This window comes from Coenobita brevimanus, chromosome 40 (assembly GCF_032717465.1).
Source record: "Coenobita brevimanus isolate Jiangsu-jjx chromosome 40, ASM3271746v2, whole genome shotgun sequence".
Classification (NCBI taxonomy): Eukaryota; Metazoa; Arthropoda; class Malacostraca; order Decapoda; family Coenobitidae; genus Coenobita; species Coenobita brevimanus.
The window spans coordinates 64527768-64541653 of NC_136993.1; the positions used below are offsets into that span (position 1 = coordinate 64527768).

At 41.0% G+C, this 13886-nt stretch overlaps 1 protein-coding gene across 1 annotated transcript in view; it reads left to right on the forward strand.

The window, feature by feature from the left end:
- LOC145397169 (uncharacterized) overlaps positions 1-13886 on the forward strand; it is a 34438-nt gene that overhangs the window by 3157 nt on the left and 17395 nt on the right. The window contains exons 3-11 of the mRNA XM_080270365.1: positions 2601-2701; positions 5249-5371; positions 5641-5744; positions 6909-7037; positions 8045-8203; positions 9572-9662; positions 9965-10060; positions 11279-11387; positions 13302-13519. Of these exons, the coding sequence (XP_080126491.1) occupies positions 2601-2701; positions 5249-5371; positions 5641-5744; positions 6909-7037; positions 8045-8203; positions 9572-9662; positions 9965-10060; positions 11279-11387; positions 13302-13519 (1130 nt within the window). The remainder of the gene's footprint in view (positions 1-2600; positions 2702-5248; positions 5372-5640; positions 5745-6908; positions 7038-8044; positions 8204-9571; positions 9663-9964; positions 10061-11278; positions 11388-13301; positions 13520-13886) is intronic.

Sequence of the window (13886 nt, forward strand, 5' to 3'; positions counted from 1 at the left end):
TTTATTTTTGATCTGTAAAGTTTAATTGCATTGTTCTAATTTATTGAATACCTAAATGAAAATACATATATTATGAGTATCATTTTATCCTGTATTTACCATACTGCTTAAGAAGAAAGATTTCACTTTTTCTTTCGGGAAATCATAATTTAAATTAGTTATACCTTGACTACATTTTCCTGATTAAGTCCAGTACAAAGAAGTACAAAAAATACAGAAGAGTACAAAAAAAAGCAAACAGCAGCAGGCCCTTTAATTCTTTCGAGGCTGTTTGTTACAGGAAAGTATATAAATTTGGCAGACAATTCCAAGAGATTGGGTGTGCTAAGCCGACTCCGTTCCTTCTTTACCCCTGCACAGTTGTTGACTCTATACAGGGGTTTTATACTCCCCTGCATGGAGTACAACTCTCATGTGTGGGGAGGCTCCCCACATACAGCTCATCTCAATAGGGTGGAGTCAAAGGCTTTTCGTCTCATTAATTCTCCCCCTCTTACTGACTCCCTTCAACCTCTGTCTCTTCGCCGCACTGTTGCATCTTTATTCACTTTTCTATCGCTACTTCAATGGTCACTGTTCCAATGAAATGTCTGCATGCATTCCTCCACCTCTACGACGGGCACGCAGCACCCATCTACCAGCAAACTCTCACCCCTTTTCTGTCCAACTCTCTAATGCAAGAGTTAACTGTTACTCCCAGTCCTTCATTTATGCAACAGGTCAGCTCTGGAACTGTCTCCCTCTGTCTGTATTTCCTGCCTCCTATGATCTCCAGTCTTTCAAACGCAGTGTGTCCAGGCATCTCGAAATGAATGGATCTTGAATTTGGCTCTCTCTTGTAGTTTGTTTTTCTCTTGGAAGGAACAGTTTTGCGGGCTCGTTGCCTTTGGTTCCTTCTTCCTCACATAAAAAACAAAAAATTCTATGGCGTAAGGGAAGGCAGAAAAGACTTAAGGGCAAGGGCAGAAAAGACTTAAGGGCAAGGGCAGAAAAGACTTAAGGGCAAGGGCAGAAAAGACTTAAGGGCAAGGGCAGAAAAGAACTAATACGGTTGGAAAAAGAAAACACGATAGATGGAAAGCTAATATCCTGGGCAGTAAAATGGACCAGACACCCTTATACTCATCGTGCAAACCCCTAGAAATCGTACTTGTAACCTACTACCCACACCAAAGCTATATTCTTTATAAGTGATCTCTCTGTCTATCTGTCTGTCTATATCTATCCATCTATCTATATTAATCTACTGGTATCTATCTATCTATATAAGAGAGAGAGAGAGAGAGAGAGGTGCTTCACAGAGACTGTATGACCTCATCTTTACGCAGGCATCAACGTAATATACTGTACAGTATTCTGCCTACCTCGAGGGAACACAGTAAATTCTGACTGTAGTTAAGGGCTGAAAGAGAAAAAACAAAATGAAGTGCAGAATACAGGTGGACTGGGACGAGCTTCTATATATCTATCTATTGCCAGACGCCTGAATCCCGCAAGGGGTGGCCACAAACAAATCGTCTCCACGTCGCCCTGTCCCCCGCCATTTCACTACTTATGGGGGGTAAATATTAACATTTCTGGACACCCTTATTGCATAAAAATGGCAAAATAGCCTATAAGTGTAAAAGGTAGATCACTTTGGGGGAGAATATTAACAGAACTTGTGTATGAGGGTGGTTAGCATGGGGATAAATATGGACCGTTCAATACGCATCCCCGACTTCCCATTGTCCCTGTTCACCCACCAGCAAGAGTTAAGGACCTAGGTGTTCATTTGATGGCTGTTGGCCGTATATCTGGGAAAGTAGTACATCCTGTGTCTTCCTTATGGCCTTCGTCCAGTCATCAAGCAGTAATCTGAACCTTCTGTGGTACAAGAGAATCACTGCTATTGGCTTATGGAGAGCAGGAAGTTCTGTACGTCTCCGTCTTTGACACCTGTCCCCACTGACATACGAGTAAAAGCCTTGGTCTAGCTCAGATAATTTCATCATTTCAGAGTCAACTCCATGAGATATGAGGGCTAAGGTGCCACTGCTGTTCTTAATCGCATCAGCCACAGTATCATTTGTGGTGAATGAAGCACTATTTTACCCAGGTAAGAACTTTATCAGCTTCTTATCCTGTGTATAATGGGGTAAATTCTCCCTTAATAATAAACACCTAACCACATCCCCAGGATGATATATTTAACCATGCAGTCCGTAAATATCACTAATAAAATCGTTTGGAAGTAGAGGAATGATAGAGGATTATGTAACTGCAGAGAAATGGTTAGATCAAGAACGTCATCATGACCGTGACCTCAGTTTTTTTAACGTTAGGATGGATGTGGATAAAAACAAATGAACAAAACAAAACACTGAAACCGATAATAGTGTGCATAGTGAAAGCTTCCATACTTCAGTTGCACTTAGCATTTTCATACTCCATAGCCTTCATTCCTTCCCATATACATCCACACGTAGCTTCTGTTTGATTATTTCCATGCCAGTCGGAGGCTTCAGTTAAATATATAAACTATTTTGGAACCTATACCGCCATATTTAATGAGCATACTGAATTTGCCTATAATTGTTATGGAATTCTAATGCATACAGGAACAGACATGATTGACAAAGGAGTGGAAGTGGTGAATGCAGTACTGGAGGCTGCATCCGAGCGGAATGATTTTGTCACCCTTATCATTGGGACTACATCGGTAAGTATTGCTTTCTACATCCTTATACGCAGACGGCGTCACTTGGAAATTTATCTATCTGTCTCTCTGTCAATTATTCTCTTTGTCTACACACACACACACACACACACACACACACACACACACACACACACACACAGTAATAAGATTTCCTCATTATGACCGATTACCAACCAAGGAGTTGGCCAGGTTATATACTAAATATTTTTGGTGTCGAATAAGCACCCCATTTCATACCGTGGCCATCAAAGAATCATACATTCGGTATTTAATACGGTAAAACACAATCCTCACAATCCTTTAATATATCGCCTTATCTCCCGTATATTTGCTCTTCTCGTTCCAAGTGATTCACACATGCCTAGTAAATGTTGACGTAGTACCAGTTACCTATCAGCGGAAAAGAATCAGTTCCAGTTTCTGACAATAATTAATCGGTAAGGCCAAACCTACTAGCTGTATTCCGGGTTGCATTACTTGTTAATAGCCAGGGTTAGTATGGTAATTTTGATCAGTCCTAGTCAGAATACAAGCGATTTCCTTTTTCACTCTATATTAGTTAAATCCCTCAAAAATAGCCTAAAATTTTATATAACCAGTGAGGAACACATTGTTTTTCGCTTATCGAATGATTCTATTTATTAAATGTCCTTGGCTCTTGGATGACGGGTGGTGTTGCCACATTAATGCATACTGCCTTGTGTTACCATTTTGCAAATTTTGTATCCCAACATGTCTGACGTGTTAATAGCTCAGAAATACAGCGGTAATATGCCGCTCACATAAGAATATTGCTTACCAAATGAAGGAAAATAAAACACACACACACACATACACACACACACACACACACACACACACACACACACACACACACGCCAAACATCTCTGCACCTCCGCCATGACCTTGAGTAAGTGTATGAGCATGTGGGACACTGCCTTGTACTTTACGTGGTTTCGCTTAATAAACAGCAAAAATTATCTTTTCACTCTCTCACATCTGTAGCGCTTTTGCTGTGGGATTGTGAAGCACTTCCTGCAATGCTTTGTACTATAGGGTGAGTGTCATCTAAATGAACAGGTAATTCGTAAATTACTGAAATTAGCATTATACTACAGAGTGAGGCACTAATAATTTCTTAAAATGGCTCTGATCACTTACCTATATTAGAGAGAATGGTGCTTTTAGAATACATTATGCTCTTATCATAAAATAAATATATATACATATATAATAATAACTCTAGTAAGGTAATAATTGTTGTACTCTTTAGATGTGAGAGGAATCATTTGGAGTGAACCTGTAAGTCGGTAGTTCACTAGCGTTATTCATAAATGAGCTGTTTTGGTCCGTCAGACTTACGCTACTTTACCGAAGGCCCATGTTATGGCCCTGAAGTTTCCGCCTCGCACCTGTAGGCAGTGACATATCAGGGCGCTGAAGCTTTTGCATCTATCTATCGCTTCTGTACGTGCTTGTTTTCGTTCTGTACGTCGTGATAGTGAAACTAAAACACAAATTTTCGATGAAAACTTCTTCCCCTTGAACGCACATCCAGTTTAGTATGTTTGTGATAGGACTTTGACCGTTTTTCTCCAGGCGTAGTGAAGAGTCAGCAATATTGCTGCTGGAGTGATGCATATATATCTGAGGCACTTAAATGGTACTACACGGGTAACTGTTGAGTCTGAGGGAGTGATGAGTGTTACATGTGCATGGTGTCCTTTATTCCCGTGATAGTACCAGGTTGTTGACAGACTGGTGGATGGGGGATGGGGATACCACCAACCTGCTACACCTCTAAACCTTAATGCCTGTTGGGTTTTTGTTGACTTGGCTCCTCCCGACGATACATATTCGTCAATTGATACCATGAGTAAGATTTCAGGTAATTGTAGCAACGTGTACACATAATATCTAATTAGTGTATTTGCTATTATAATCTTGTCTGTCCTTTTAACCTGACTCTGTATTCAATCGCTTTCTTGGACTAAGTTATAGCATCACAAAAGAGTACTGTAATTATTAAAAAGTTTGTGTAAGATTTGTAAGTTCCCTTGAAGTAAGGTGTATTCACTTAAGAACATGAAGTTGATTTGCCGTTACAATCGATATTAATTCATAAGTTAAGCAACGTGCTTTAGCAGCTGTTCCCTACAACTCAGTCTTCATAGTTGATTCTTACTGTGTAATCTATCTTCACTGCAAATTTTAACACGATATCCAGTCTTCATATAAGAGGTTCGTAACAAGAGGAAAGTGGAGCGTGGTTGGAGAGGCGTATTTTGCTGAATGTCATGGAAATAATATCGTGTGCATGGGAAAGTCAAATGGGTCTATCTGATTCACTTTTATCATATTTTGCGAAGAATGCTTATTATAAATTTACATCCTGCCCAGTAATGCCCAGTAATGATGCAGCCATGCAACAGAGAAAGAAGAGCCGACCAACAGACTTGAGACACCTAGTCTCCAGGACGTACTGTATAGAATTTTCATATGTCTTCAACACTCATATCCCCATTCATACTAGGCTTTTAATATAGTTCCGCAGTGTAAGTGAGGTGTCAGCACCTTGGGGTGTGGGTGTGTTCGAAGTGGCTGGAGACGACCAGGACACCAACGTGACCCAGGCACAGCTCTCCCAAGTGATCAACTTGGCTCGCCAGGTAGGTCTATCTCGCATTATTGCCAAGGTCAGTAGGTCTCTCCCACAGTGCAACTGAGCAACAAAGTGCATTAACATATTATGCAAAGTTGTCTAATACTAACATTGGTGGCAGAAATCCAAATGACAGTAATTACAGTGTTATTGTAGAGTGAAATGAATCTTGAAAGAAGTAAAAATCTTTCCTGTGTGTTGCTTAAGTCTTTCCGAAATAACTCTCACCCTATTTAATTTTTAGTAATAGGATTACCTTCCACTTTATTGCTGCAGATGAGACTGGTATCAAAACACATGACGGTGGTGGTGGTGAGTGACGACCCACTGTTCCTCACCGCCTTCGCTGAGTTGTCACACAGAATCCGACTGATGGTATGGTCAACAAGGCTCCTCGTCCTCACTCGTCTCCCGATCTATCACCTCCACCACCTTCGTAACTTCCTCACCACCACCAACTCCATGTTTCTCCAGCTCACAGATAAACCATCACTCAGGTTATTTGAACACATGTTTTGTCCTAACCATATCAAGAAATATGCTGTCACTTTGCGAGTGCCGATGTAAACATTCCTAACGTAATATACATCTCAGCTACCTTTTTCGTTGCGTTTTATGTATTATGGAATATACTATAGTGTCGTAAGCTCAATAGACATCCATATTTTCATTCATTTACGAATTCCCTTTTTTTTGTTCTGTCTATTCTATGCAAGAATGTTTTTATTCCTCTTCTGTTTATCCTATATGACTTAAAAACCTCTTTAGTCGAACGACCTGTGTGTTATGTTAATCTTTGTCGCTACTACGTGATTACATTCAGCTTAGCAGAAGCTTTTAGAAATGAAAGGTAACATAACTAGAGGCCCTCCAAGGAGGTAATCACACCAGCTGCGAGCCGATACGTACCATTTCACCAAATTCGAACTCATAGGAGATTTTCATTCCAACTACACACCTGTAAAATTTTGTGATGATACCTTAAGCGCTGCCAAGTTATCGTGGTAACAAACACACCGACCTTGACCTACCTTCACCAGCTTGGAATTCGTGATCTATTTTTTCCCCTACTACGTACCTGTAAAAGTTTATAATGTTATCTTGAGCGGTTGCAAAGTTATCGTGATAACAGACACATAATCAGACAAACAGACACAGGCAGACAAACTGAAAACAACGCTTGCTTCGCTATCGCGGCTGGTAACAATCACGTCGCCTTTCACTTCTAGGATGCTCTCTTTAGCGTAATTCAGTCACATGGGCAAAGCAAGAACTTAATGATGTCCCTGTGTTCAGCGTTAATCCTTATCATAACAAACGGTAAATTCAGTTTTTGCTCTCAAGGTATGAGTGCCTGGCCACAAGAAGAACACAATGAATATACTCATGTTTTCAAAGTTAATGCTTACCCCAACAATGAGTAGCTTCTTATTTTGTTCTCAGGGTGCGATTATCTGATCACAGCGAGAACTTACTGCAAATGTCCTTATGCTCAAAGTTAACCCTCGCCCTAACAAATAATAACTTCATATTTTGCTCTCAAGGTGCCAAATGTTTGTAGAGATGCCCTATAGACCTTCAGGAGGAGAGCCTCATAAGGTGGCCTCTTGGACCCCTTCAGGAGGGTTCATTCGCAGATTCACCACACCAGTATTTCCGGACAAATACTCTCGGTAAGGAAGAACTAGATCAAAATATTAACACTGTGTTTATCGTCAACATATTGCACTGTTTGGTATATCAGTAGGATGGTACATATATTGCGCCTCCTTGCCACTCATTTGGCGGATTCACGAGTGTTGTGAGGCCCCTTAGTCAGTGATACTTTTCAGGTTGTTTTCATACATAAGAACTCGGCTACTCTCACTGCTTGAATGTAAGGTCGTGGCTGACTGAAATTCGACGAGTCTTAGTTATGCGGCAGGAATGAGTCTCCTTGGTTGCTGATCAGATTTACTCTACAGTCTGACTAACCCTTACACATCACGTAAACTGAAAAGGGGCTATGAATCTTTGTCATTTGAAAACAAACCAATTATACCGTCAATCTTGCATCTCTTTATGCTTTCCTTAAATTATTCTACGAACCATTATGCAAGTATTTTTATATCTTTTGATTATGGTTGATTGCGAATTTCATGGCGCTGCACACCTTACCAGGAGGAGTCATCAGCACAGCACACAAAAATCCGTCAGCTGAGTTTGTTGGGGGAGTACAAAATGGACCAGCCTGTATATGATTGTTCTCTCTCTCTCTCTCTCTCTCTCTCTCTCTCTCTCTCTCTCTCTCTCTCTCTCTCTCTCTCTCTCTCTCTCTCTCTCTCTCTCTCTCTCTCTCTCTCTCTCTCTCATTATGTCTGTATAAGTCTTACAGCCATCAGCCTATCTTTAAATCTATCCATGTTTTTTATCTACCTCACTTTGTCTCAACCAGTGTATCAATCACTCATTTAACAAGTCAGTCAACCAATTCATTACTCAGTCAATCAACCCATATATCAATCAGTGAGTCAAGAAACCAATGCGTCAATCAGTGAGTCAAGAAACCAATGCATCAATCAATCAATGAGTCCAGAAACCAATGCATCAATCAATCAATGAGTCCAGAAACCAATGCATCACCCAATCATCACTTACTCACTCACTCGATCAGTCCATTTACCAGTCACCGTCTATGCAGGCTATCGGAGGGCCCAAATCTGGTAGTGTCCAACGTGCCGCTTCCCACCTTCAACACCAAGGTGGTTGATGACCCCAAGGCGCCAGGCGGCAAGAGGGTCATCGTCCTTAGTCCGGAAAATGCACTCCTCGAAAGTATAGCCTCAGCCATGAATTTTAAGTAGGTTGAGTAGGAACTATATTTAGCTATCTCTCTATCTATTTATCTATGTCCTTCTATCTGTGTCAAACTATCTATCAGTCTATATATGTCTGTATGTCTGTTATATATCTGTCTACCTTTGTATCTACCTGGCCGTTTATCTATCTGTCTGTCTGTCTACACGTATATGTGTCTGTCTGTCCATCCACCTATGTGTATCTTTTTGAATCTATCTCTCTATCTATTCATCCATCCGTCTTTTTTCTACAGTATACAAAGACACCTTAATTCCGGAAGAGGTGGTCACAAATGAACCGTCTCCATGTCGTCCTGTCCTCCGCCATTAGGTTGCCCTCTCTCCAAGTCACTGTATCCTACTTCATGTACTTTCCCACCACATATCTCCATCCCCTCCTATGTCTCTTCCTCCCCCTCCCCCACACTTCACTCACACACACACTCCTCGTCAGTATCTCACTCTCCGTTCCCTTCACGAGGTCAGTTTATCTCAAGGTGCTTATGAATCAGCTTATTAGGTAATTTTAACCCCTTCAGTTTAGCGTACGTAATTTTCTCGTGTATTTTTGCTGTGTCCAAAGAATTTACTCAGCACAGAACAGATTTCAAGTAACAGAAGTGAGGAGAGGGAAATGGGAGAAGTGTTAAGGAAAGAAGTGAGGAGACACTGGTTCGTACTCTCGTCTATTGAGGATGCTCCGTTACGCCTCGCCCTTAACTATTTATTATTGGATATGGCTGGTCAGTGTTATTTTTTTTTTTACATTATTTATGCAGATTATGGCGATTTGGAAGGACTTATGTACCACAGAACAGGAGAGTAAAATGTGATAGAGGAAATAAACCGCTTAGGAAAAGGTTTTAGGGAGCTTCCATAGACGACGAGAATATGAGCCACTGAGAGGAGAGGGAGAGGTGAGAGGAGATGCAGGAGAGCTGGAAGGAGATACTTAGGACTTTCTCACGTCCCAGCAGGTTAAAGTTCTCCAAAGCTTAATTTAGTCACTTTAGGGGCAGCAAGAATAAAATACGTCATGGGAATGAAGGGGTTTAGTACCTGGGTACAATGACACACAGGCAAGACCTCCTTGGGGTATGCAATTTATTTCATTTTAATAGTTAACACTTTTGCTACGGTTTATTTATATATTTTGTATGTTTATTTGTGGATTTACTTTTTGCTCACGCCATGCCAGTTTTCTGAGTTTAGGAGGTCGTCTCAGATTAAGTGCATTAATGAAGGGAAATACCTTTACTTAACCCTTCCACCCAGGAGAGTTTTTCAACCAGATTGTGTATATAGCAAGAACAAAATTAAAACGAGGTGGCAGGGATAATGGAGTTTGTAAGAAAAGTATGGTGTTTCAGGTTCACATACGTCACACCGGAGGACAGACTCTGGGGGACAGAGCTGCCAGACGGATCCTGGACTGGTATGGTTGGCATGGCACAGCGAGAGGTAAGGCAGTCGGAAACCCGGTGGTGTAGTGGTTGCAAATCCCAGTGTCCGACATGAGCACTGGCTTAGCAGCTCGTTCCCTAAGGCCCTGTAGTCCCGTTACATACCATACACCTCCACATGTCACCACTTTGGCGCTGATACCCATCGTCCATTTTGTATATAATTATGCTACCAATCCTACATGACTTGTGTATTGGCATTTCCTGGGGTGTTTTTATAACATACCGACAGGTTTTGTGGTAGATTAGTACAATCTACATTAAAGAAATTCAGTTCTTTTATATTGTTTTCTGCCCCAGCCGGAATTCCAACCGGCGTCCACTGGGACAGAAGACAACTTACCGACCGACTCGGCCACAGCCAGGTTGCATTTTAAAGATTTAGAGTTTGTTAGGGTCAGTCCTACTCTGCACGAATTTTGTTTCTCCGTTGTACCTGCCTACTAAGACGAATCTCTGGGGACCTGGATGAAATATGAATGTCGCGTGCTTAATTCTAGCTGGAAGATTGTTCCCTAACCAAAGTCGATTGTGTATAAATGACCGTTAACTGGTGTTAATCCCATTATTTTTTTAGAGAGAACACTGGCATTACCGACGCAACAAAGGATAAAGGAATATTTGTATAAATAGTGAGACTACTAGTGACAGAACACAAATACAACTAAGGCATTCAGAAGTGACAGAACTCAGGCATCAGTGAGAACGCAGGCAGTACTGGTGCCATGAGAAATAAGAATAGCCACGGTTACGGCCTGAGAACTTAGGCACAGTCGATGCAATGAAGAGAACATAGGAAAATTTGGTGCAAATAGAGCACGACGCAATATGCCAAGTTGAGGAAACCAAACACGGTCATATAAGGCACATGGAAATGGTGGATGGGAGAGAGACACATGCTAGAGCGTGAATTGTTTATTTTTTCTAACGTTTCAGGCTACACAGAACCCATTTTCAGAGTTTAGTTTGGGGTCTCTGTAACCCGAAACGTTAGAGAATATATAGTAATCAAGCTCTAACCTGTATTTCTCTCCCACCCAACATTTCCACTTGTCACAATGGATCATCTACATATGGCACAATTAAAACTGAATGAACACAAATGCAAGGCAGCAGTGACATGACGCACACAACACATAATTATGCCAGCAAAAAGTTAGAAAGCAGAAACATACATGGTAAACATGCATGATTAATAGATATAATTATCGTGGTATCTTGACAAGCAGGCAGTGCGTACGTATTATTTTTCTCGTTTCTACGCGACGCCAACAGCAGAGATTGTGGAAGTTACGTTACGAAAACTTAAGTTTTTAAAAGAATGGAACATAAATAAATGAAAATGAAATGATATGGCTTTAGGATAATGAGAGTAAAAGAGCACAGATTGAAAGTGAGAAGAGTGATTGAAAATGAGAAGAGATGTGACGATCATGTGAGAAAGCATCAACAGATGCAATACTAGGATTCAACGAGCTATTTTAAGTAGCAGTAATATTGAATCCGTGCAAGTAAATCAGTATGTGTGTAAGAAAATTTAGTGAGATTAGTGAAATAAATATAGCTGGAAATTACAATGAAAATAAAGAACTAGAATTTCACTTTTTGCTGCAGGAGGTTGACATGAGCCTTGGCTTGTTCGATATGACTGCCGCGAGAGCCAGGGTGGTCGACTTCTCCTTCCCTGCTGACATCGTGAGTACTCGACTGATAATCGGACGAGGTAAAACCGAGGTGGATCCCTGGAGTTTCCTACTACCTTTTGGGTCTCTGGTGTGGGTGGGGTTGGTAGCTGCTCTGGTGGTGGTTGTAGCTGTTATGGCAGGAATGGCCTTCTGTCTCCCTGCTAAGCCACTGCATCACACACAGTTCCTAACCAAAGCAGCAACTTGCGTGCGTGTGTTGTTGCAGCAAGGTGAGTAATCACTGGCCTATAGTCCACTTAATTTAGGAAATTGCTCCTATAGCCAGAATTAAAAAAAACAAAAAAAAAACACGATCTATTCTTGTTTCGGTCGTTTAAGAAAACCTCACTTATATTCCAGAGGTAGTTATCAGGGACAAGTACATTTTTTTACCCTCCACCTGACAAAGTCAGAGGAGGGTGTTATCACTGGGATCAATAGGTGTCCATCCTTAGAGTTGGGTGGCAGGACGGGTAGACATTTCATTTCTGGGCCAGAACTCAGAAAATTATCACTATAGAATCAAGAAATTTCATATTAATATGTGTTTTATAGTGAACTCGTGCCTTTTGATAGGCCGAATGTTGTGTCTTAAGTAGTAGTTTTTTAAAAATAATGAATGAGTAAAAAAAAAAAAAATCAGAAGTCATCTTACTTGCACAAGGAATCTAATTTATTGTTTTTGTATGTTCATTATCAGATTATTCTATAAACTTATTACCTTCCACCTGACGAAGTCAGAGGAGGGTATTGTTATCACCGGGATCAATAGGTGTCGGTCTGCAGAGTTGTGTGGCTGCCCAGCATAGAGATTTTGTTTCTGGGTCAGAAATCAGAAAGTATTCACTAAAGTCATGAAAATTCACATAGTTATGTGGCTTATTGTGAACTGGTGATTTTTGATAGGTAGAATGCTGTGTATTAAGCATTTTTATTTTTTAATAATGAAAAAAAAAGAAAATTTTCCAGATATTTCAATGCGACCTGCGCAAGGAATCTGAAGGGCCCAGGCTATGTTAAGGTGTTCTCCTTACACCCATCTTTAAAAGGAAATATGGGGGGGGGAAGGGGAGTTTTGCGCTTGGTTAGGTGTGCGCAGAGGTGGGGGTATATGCTTGGTCAGGTAGAGGGGTTGCGACAGTGTAGCTTTGCCAGTGTCAGTCAGAACTAACTGTAAGGTAATGACCCATGCTTTGTTTATAATCGGAAACAGCTGTTAAATACTTAACCCTCTAAAACCCAGTGTTACCGAGGAGTACAGTGATTTATTTTCAAAACTCAGGAGGGAATACTGTGGTCTCGATTTATGAACTTTATGAGGGATTATGGCGTCTGGCAATAGATAGATAGATAGATGAGGCGATAAGCCAAGGACAGTACACTAAGTACAGCAATTACTACATCACATGTGCAGAAACCTTTGGTTTTGAAGGGTTAGGTAGGTAGTTAGAAAAGTATATAATTGTCTTTTTTTTTTACATTATATTGTGATTTGAACATAATCATTCTCACTTCCTTGGTTTATGATGATCTAGCAGCATATAACTGTCCCAAACCCTGAATGGATTTTAATCTGTGGGATGGTGATGGTGCAGCTTGTGATGGGGGTTGTGCAGGCTAGTTTCTCTGACGACGAGAGAAAACGTAACTGACGTATTCTTGTCACTCTGGGACAGTATTATTCAGGCTAGGTGTGACCTCTCATTATGTAAGGGATAAATATTAATGAATGTTAGCTAATCCAGGTGTGGTCGAGTCCCAGGCTTAGTGGTATTGTGGGCATGTAGATTCGGGTGTGTTGATGGTCATGTTCGTACTGATCTTAACCCAGCCTAACCTAACGTAACTTAGATATGGTCTAATCTGCTGGCCAGTTGTGGTATGAGCATCGCAGTCTTGGGTATCTTGGACACTGGCCATATTATTGTTGATCCTGACCTAACCTAATCTAGATGTGGTGGAGTCTTCGGGTTGGTGGAGGTGTGAGCGTGTGTTGGTGGGCGTGTGGATGCTGGCCACGCTGGTGATGACGCGGAGCTATGCCGGCAACCTCACATCATTCCTGGCCGTCAGATACATACCCATGCCCATACAGTCACTCCAGGACGTCGTTGACAACCCTGTTACGCTCTTAATCCAAAGCGGAACTGTTCAAGATCAGACCGTTCGGGTAAGCATCCTATATCGAAATGTTTTACGCTAAGGGTAAATATCTCTTATTTCTTCATATTTACAATCGCTCTGGATTATAGTAAACACGCCACTTATGCTACTGGCGCTAAACTGGACTATCTGAGGTGTGGGTGTAGGTAAACATTCACTGTATCTTAATATATCGGCCGTAACACCAGTGATATCATTACTCTCCTACGAGTTAGTGCCGGATATTTTGTTTTACTATTGGTTTTAGGATAAAGTCTGTAATTCAGTGGAACTTTATGAAATGCCCTGATTCTAAAGGCAGACTTCACGGAACATAATAAATCTAATAGGATTTCACCAAAACCAGTTTAACAGCCATGCGAATTAAATGGCCT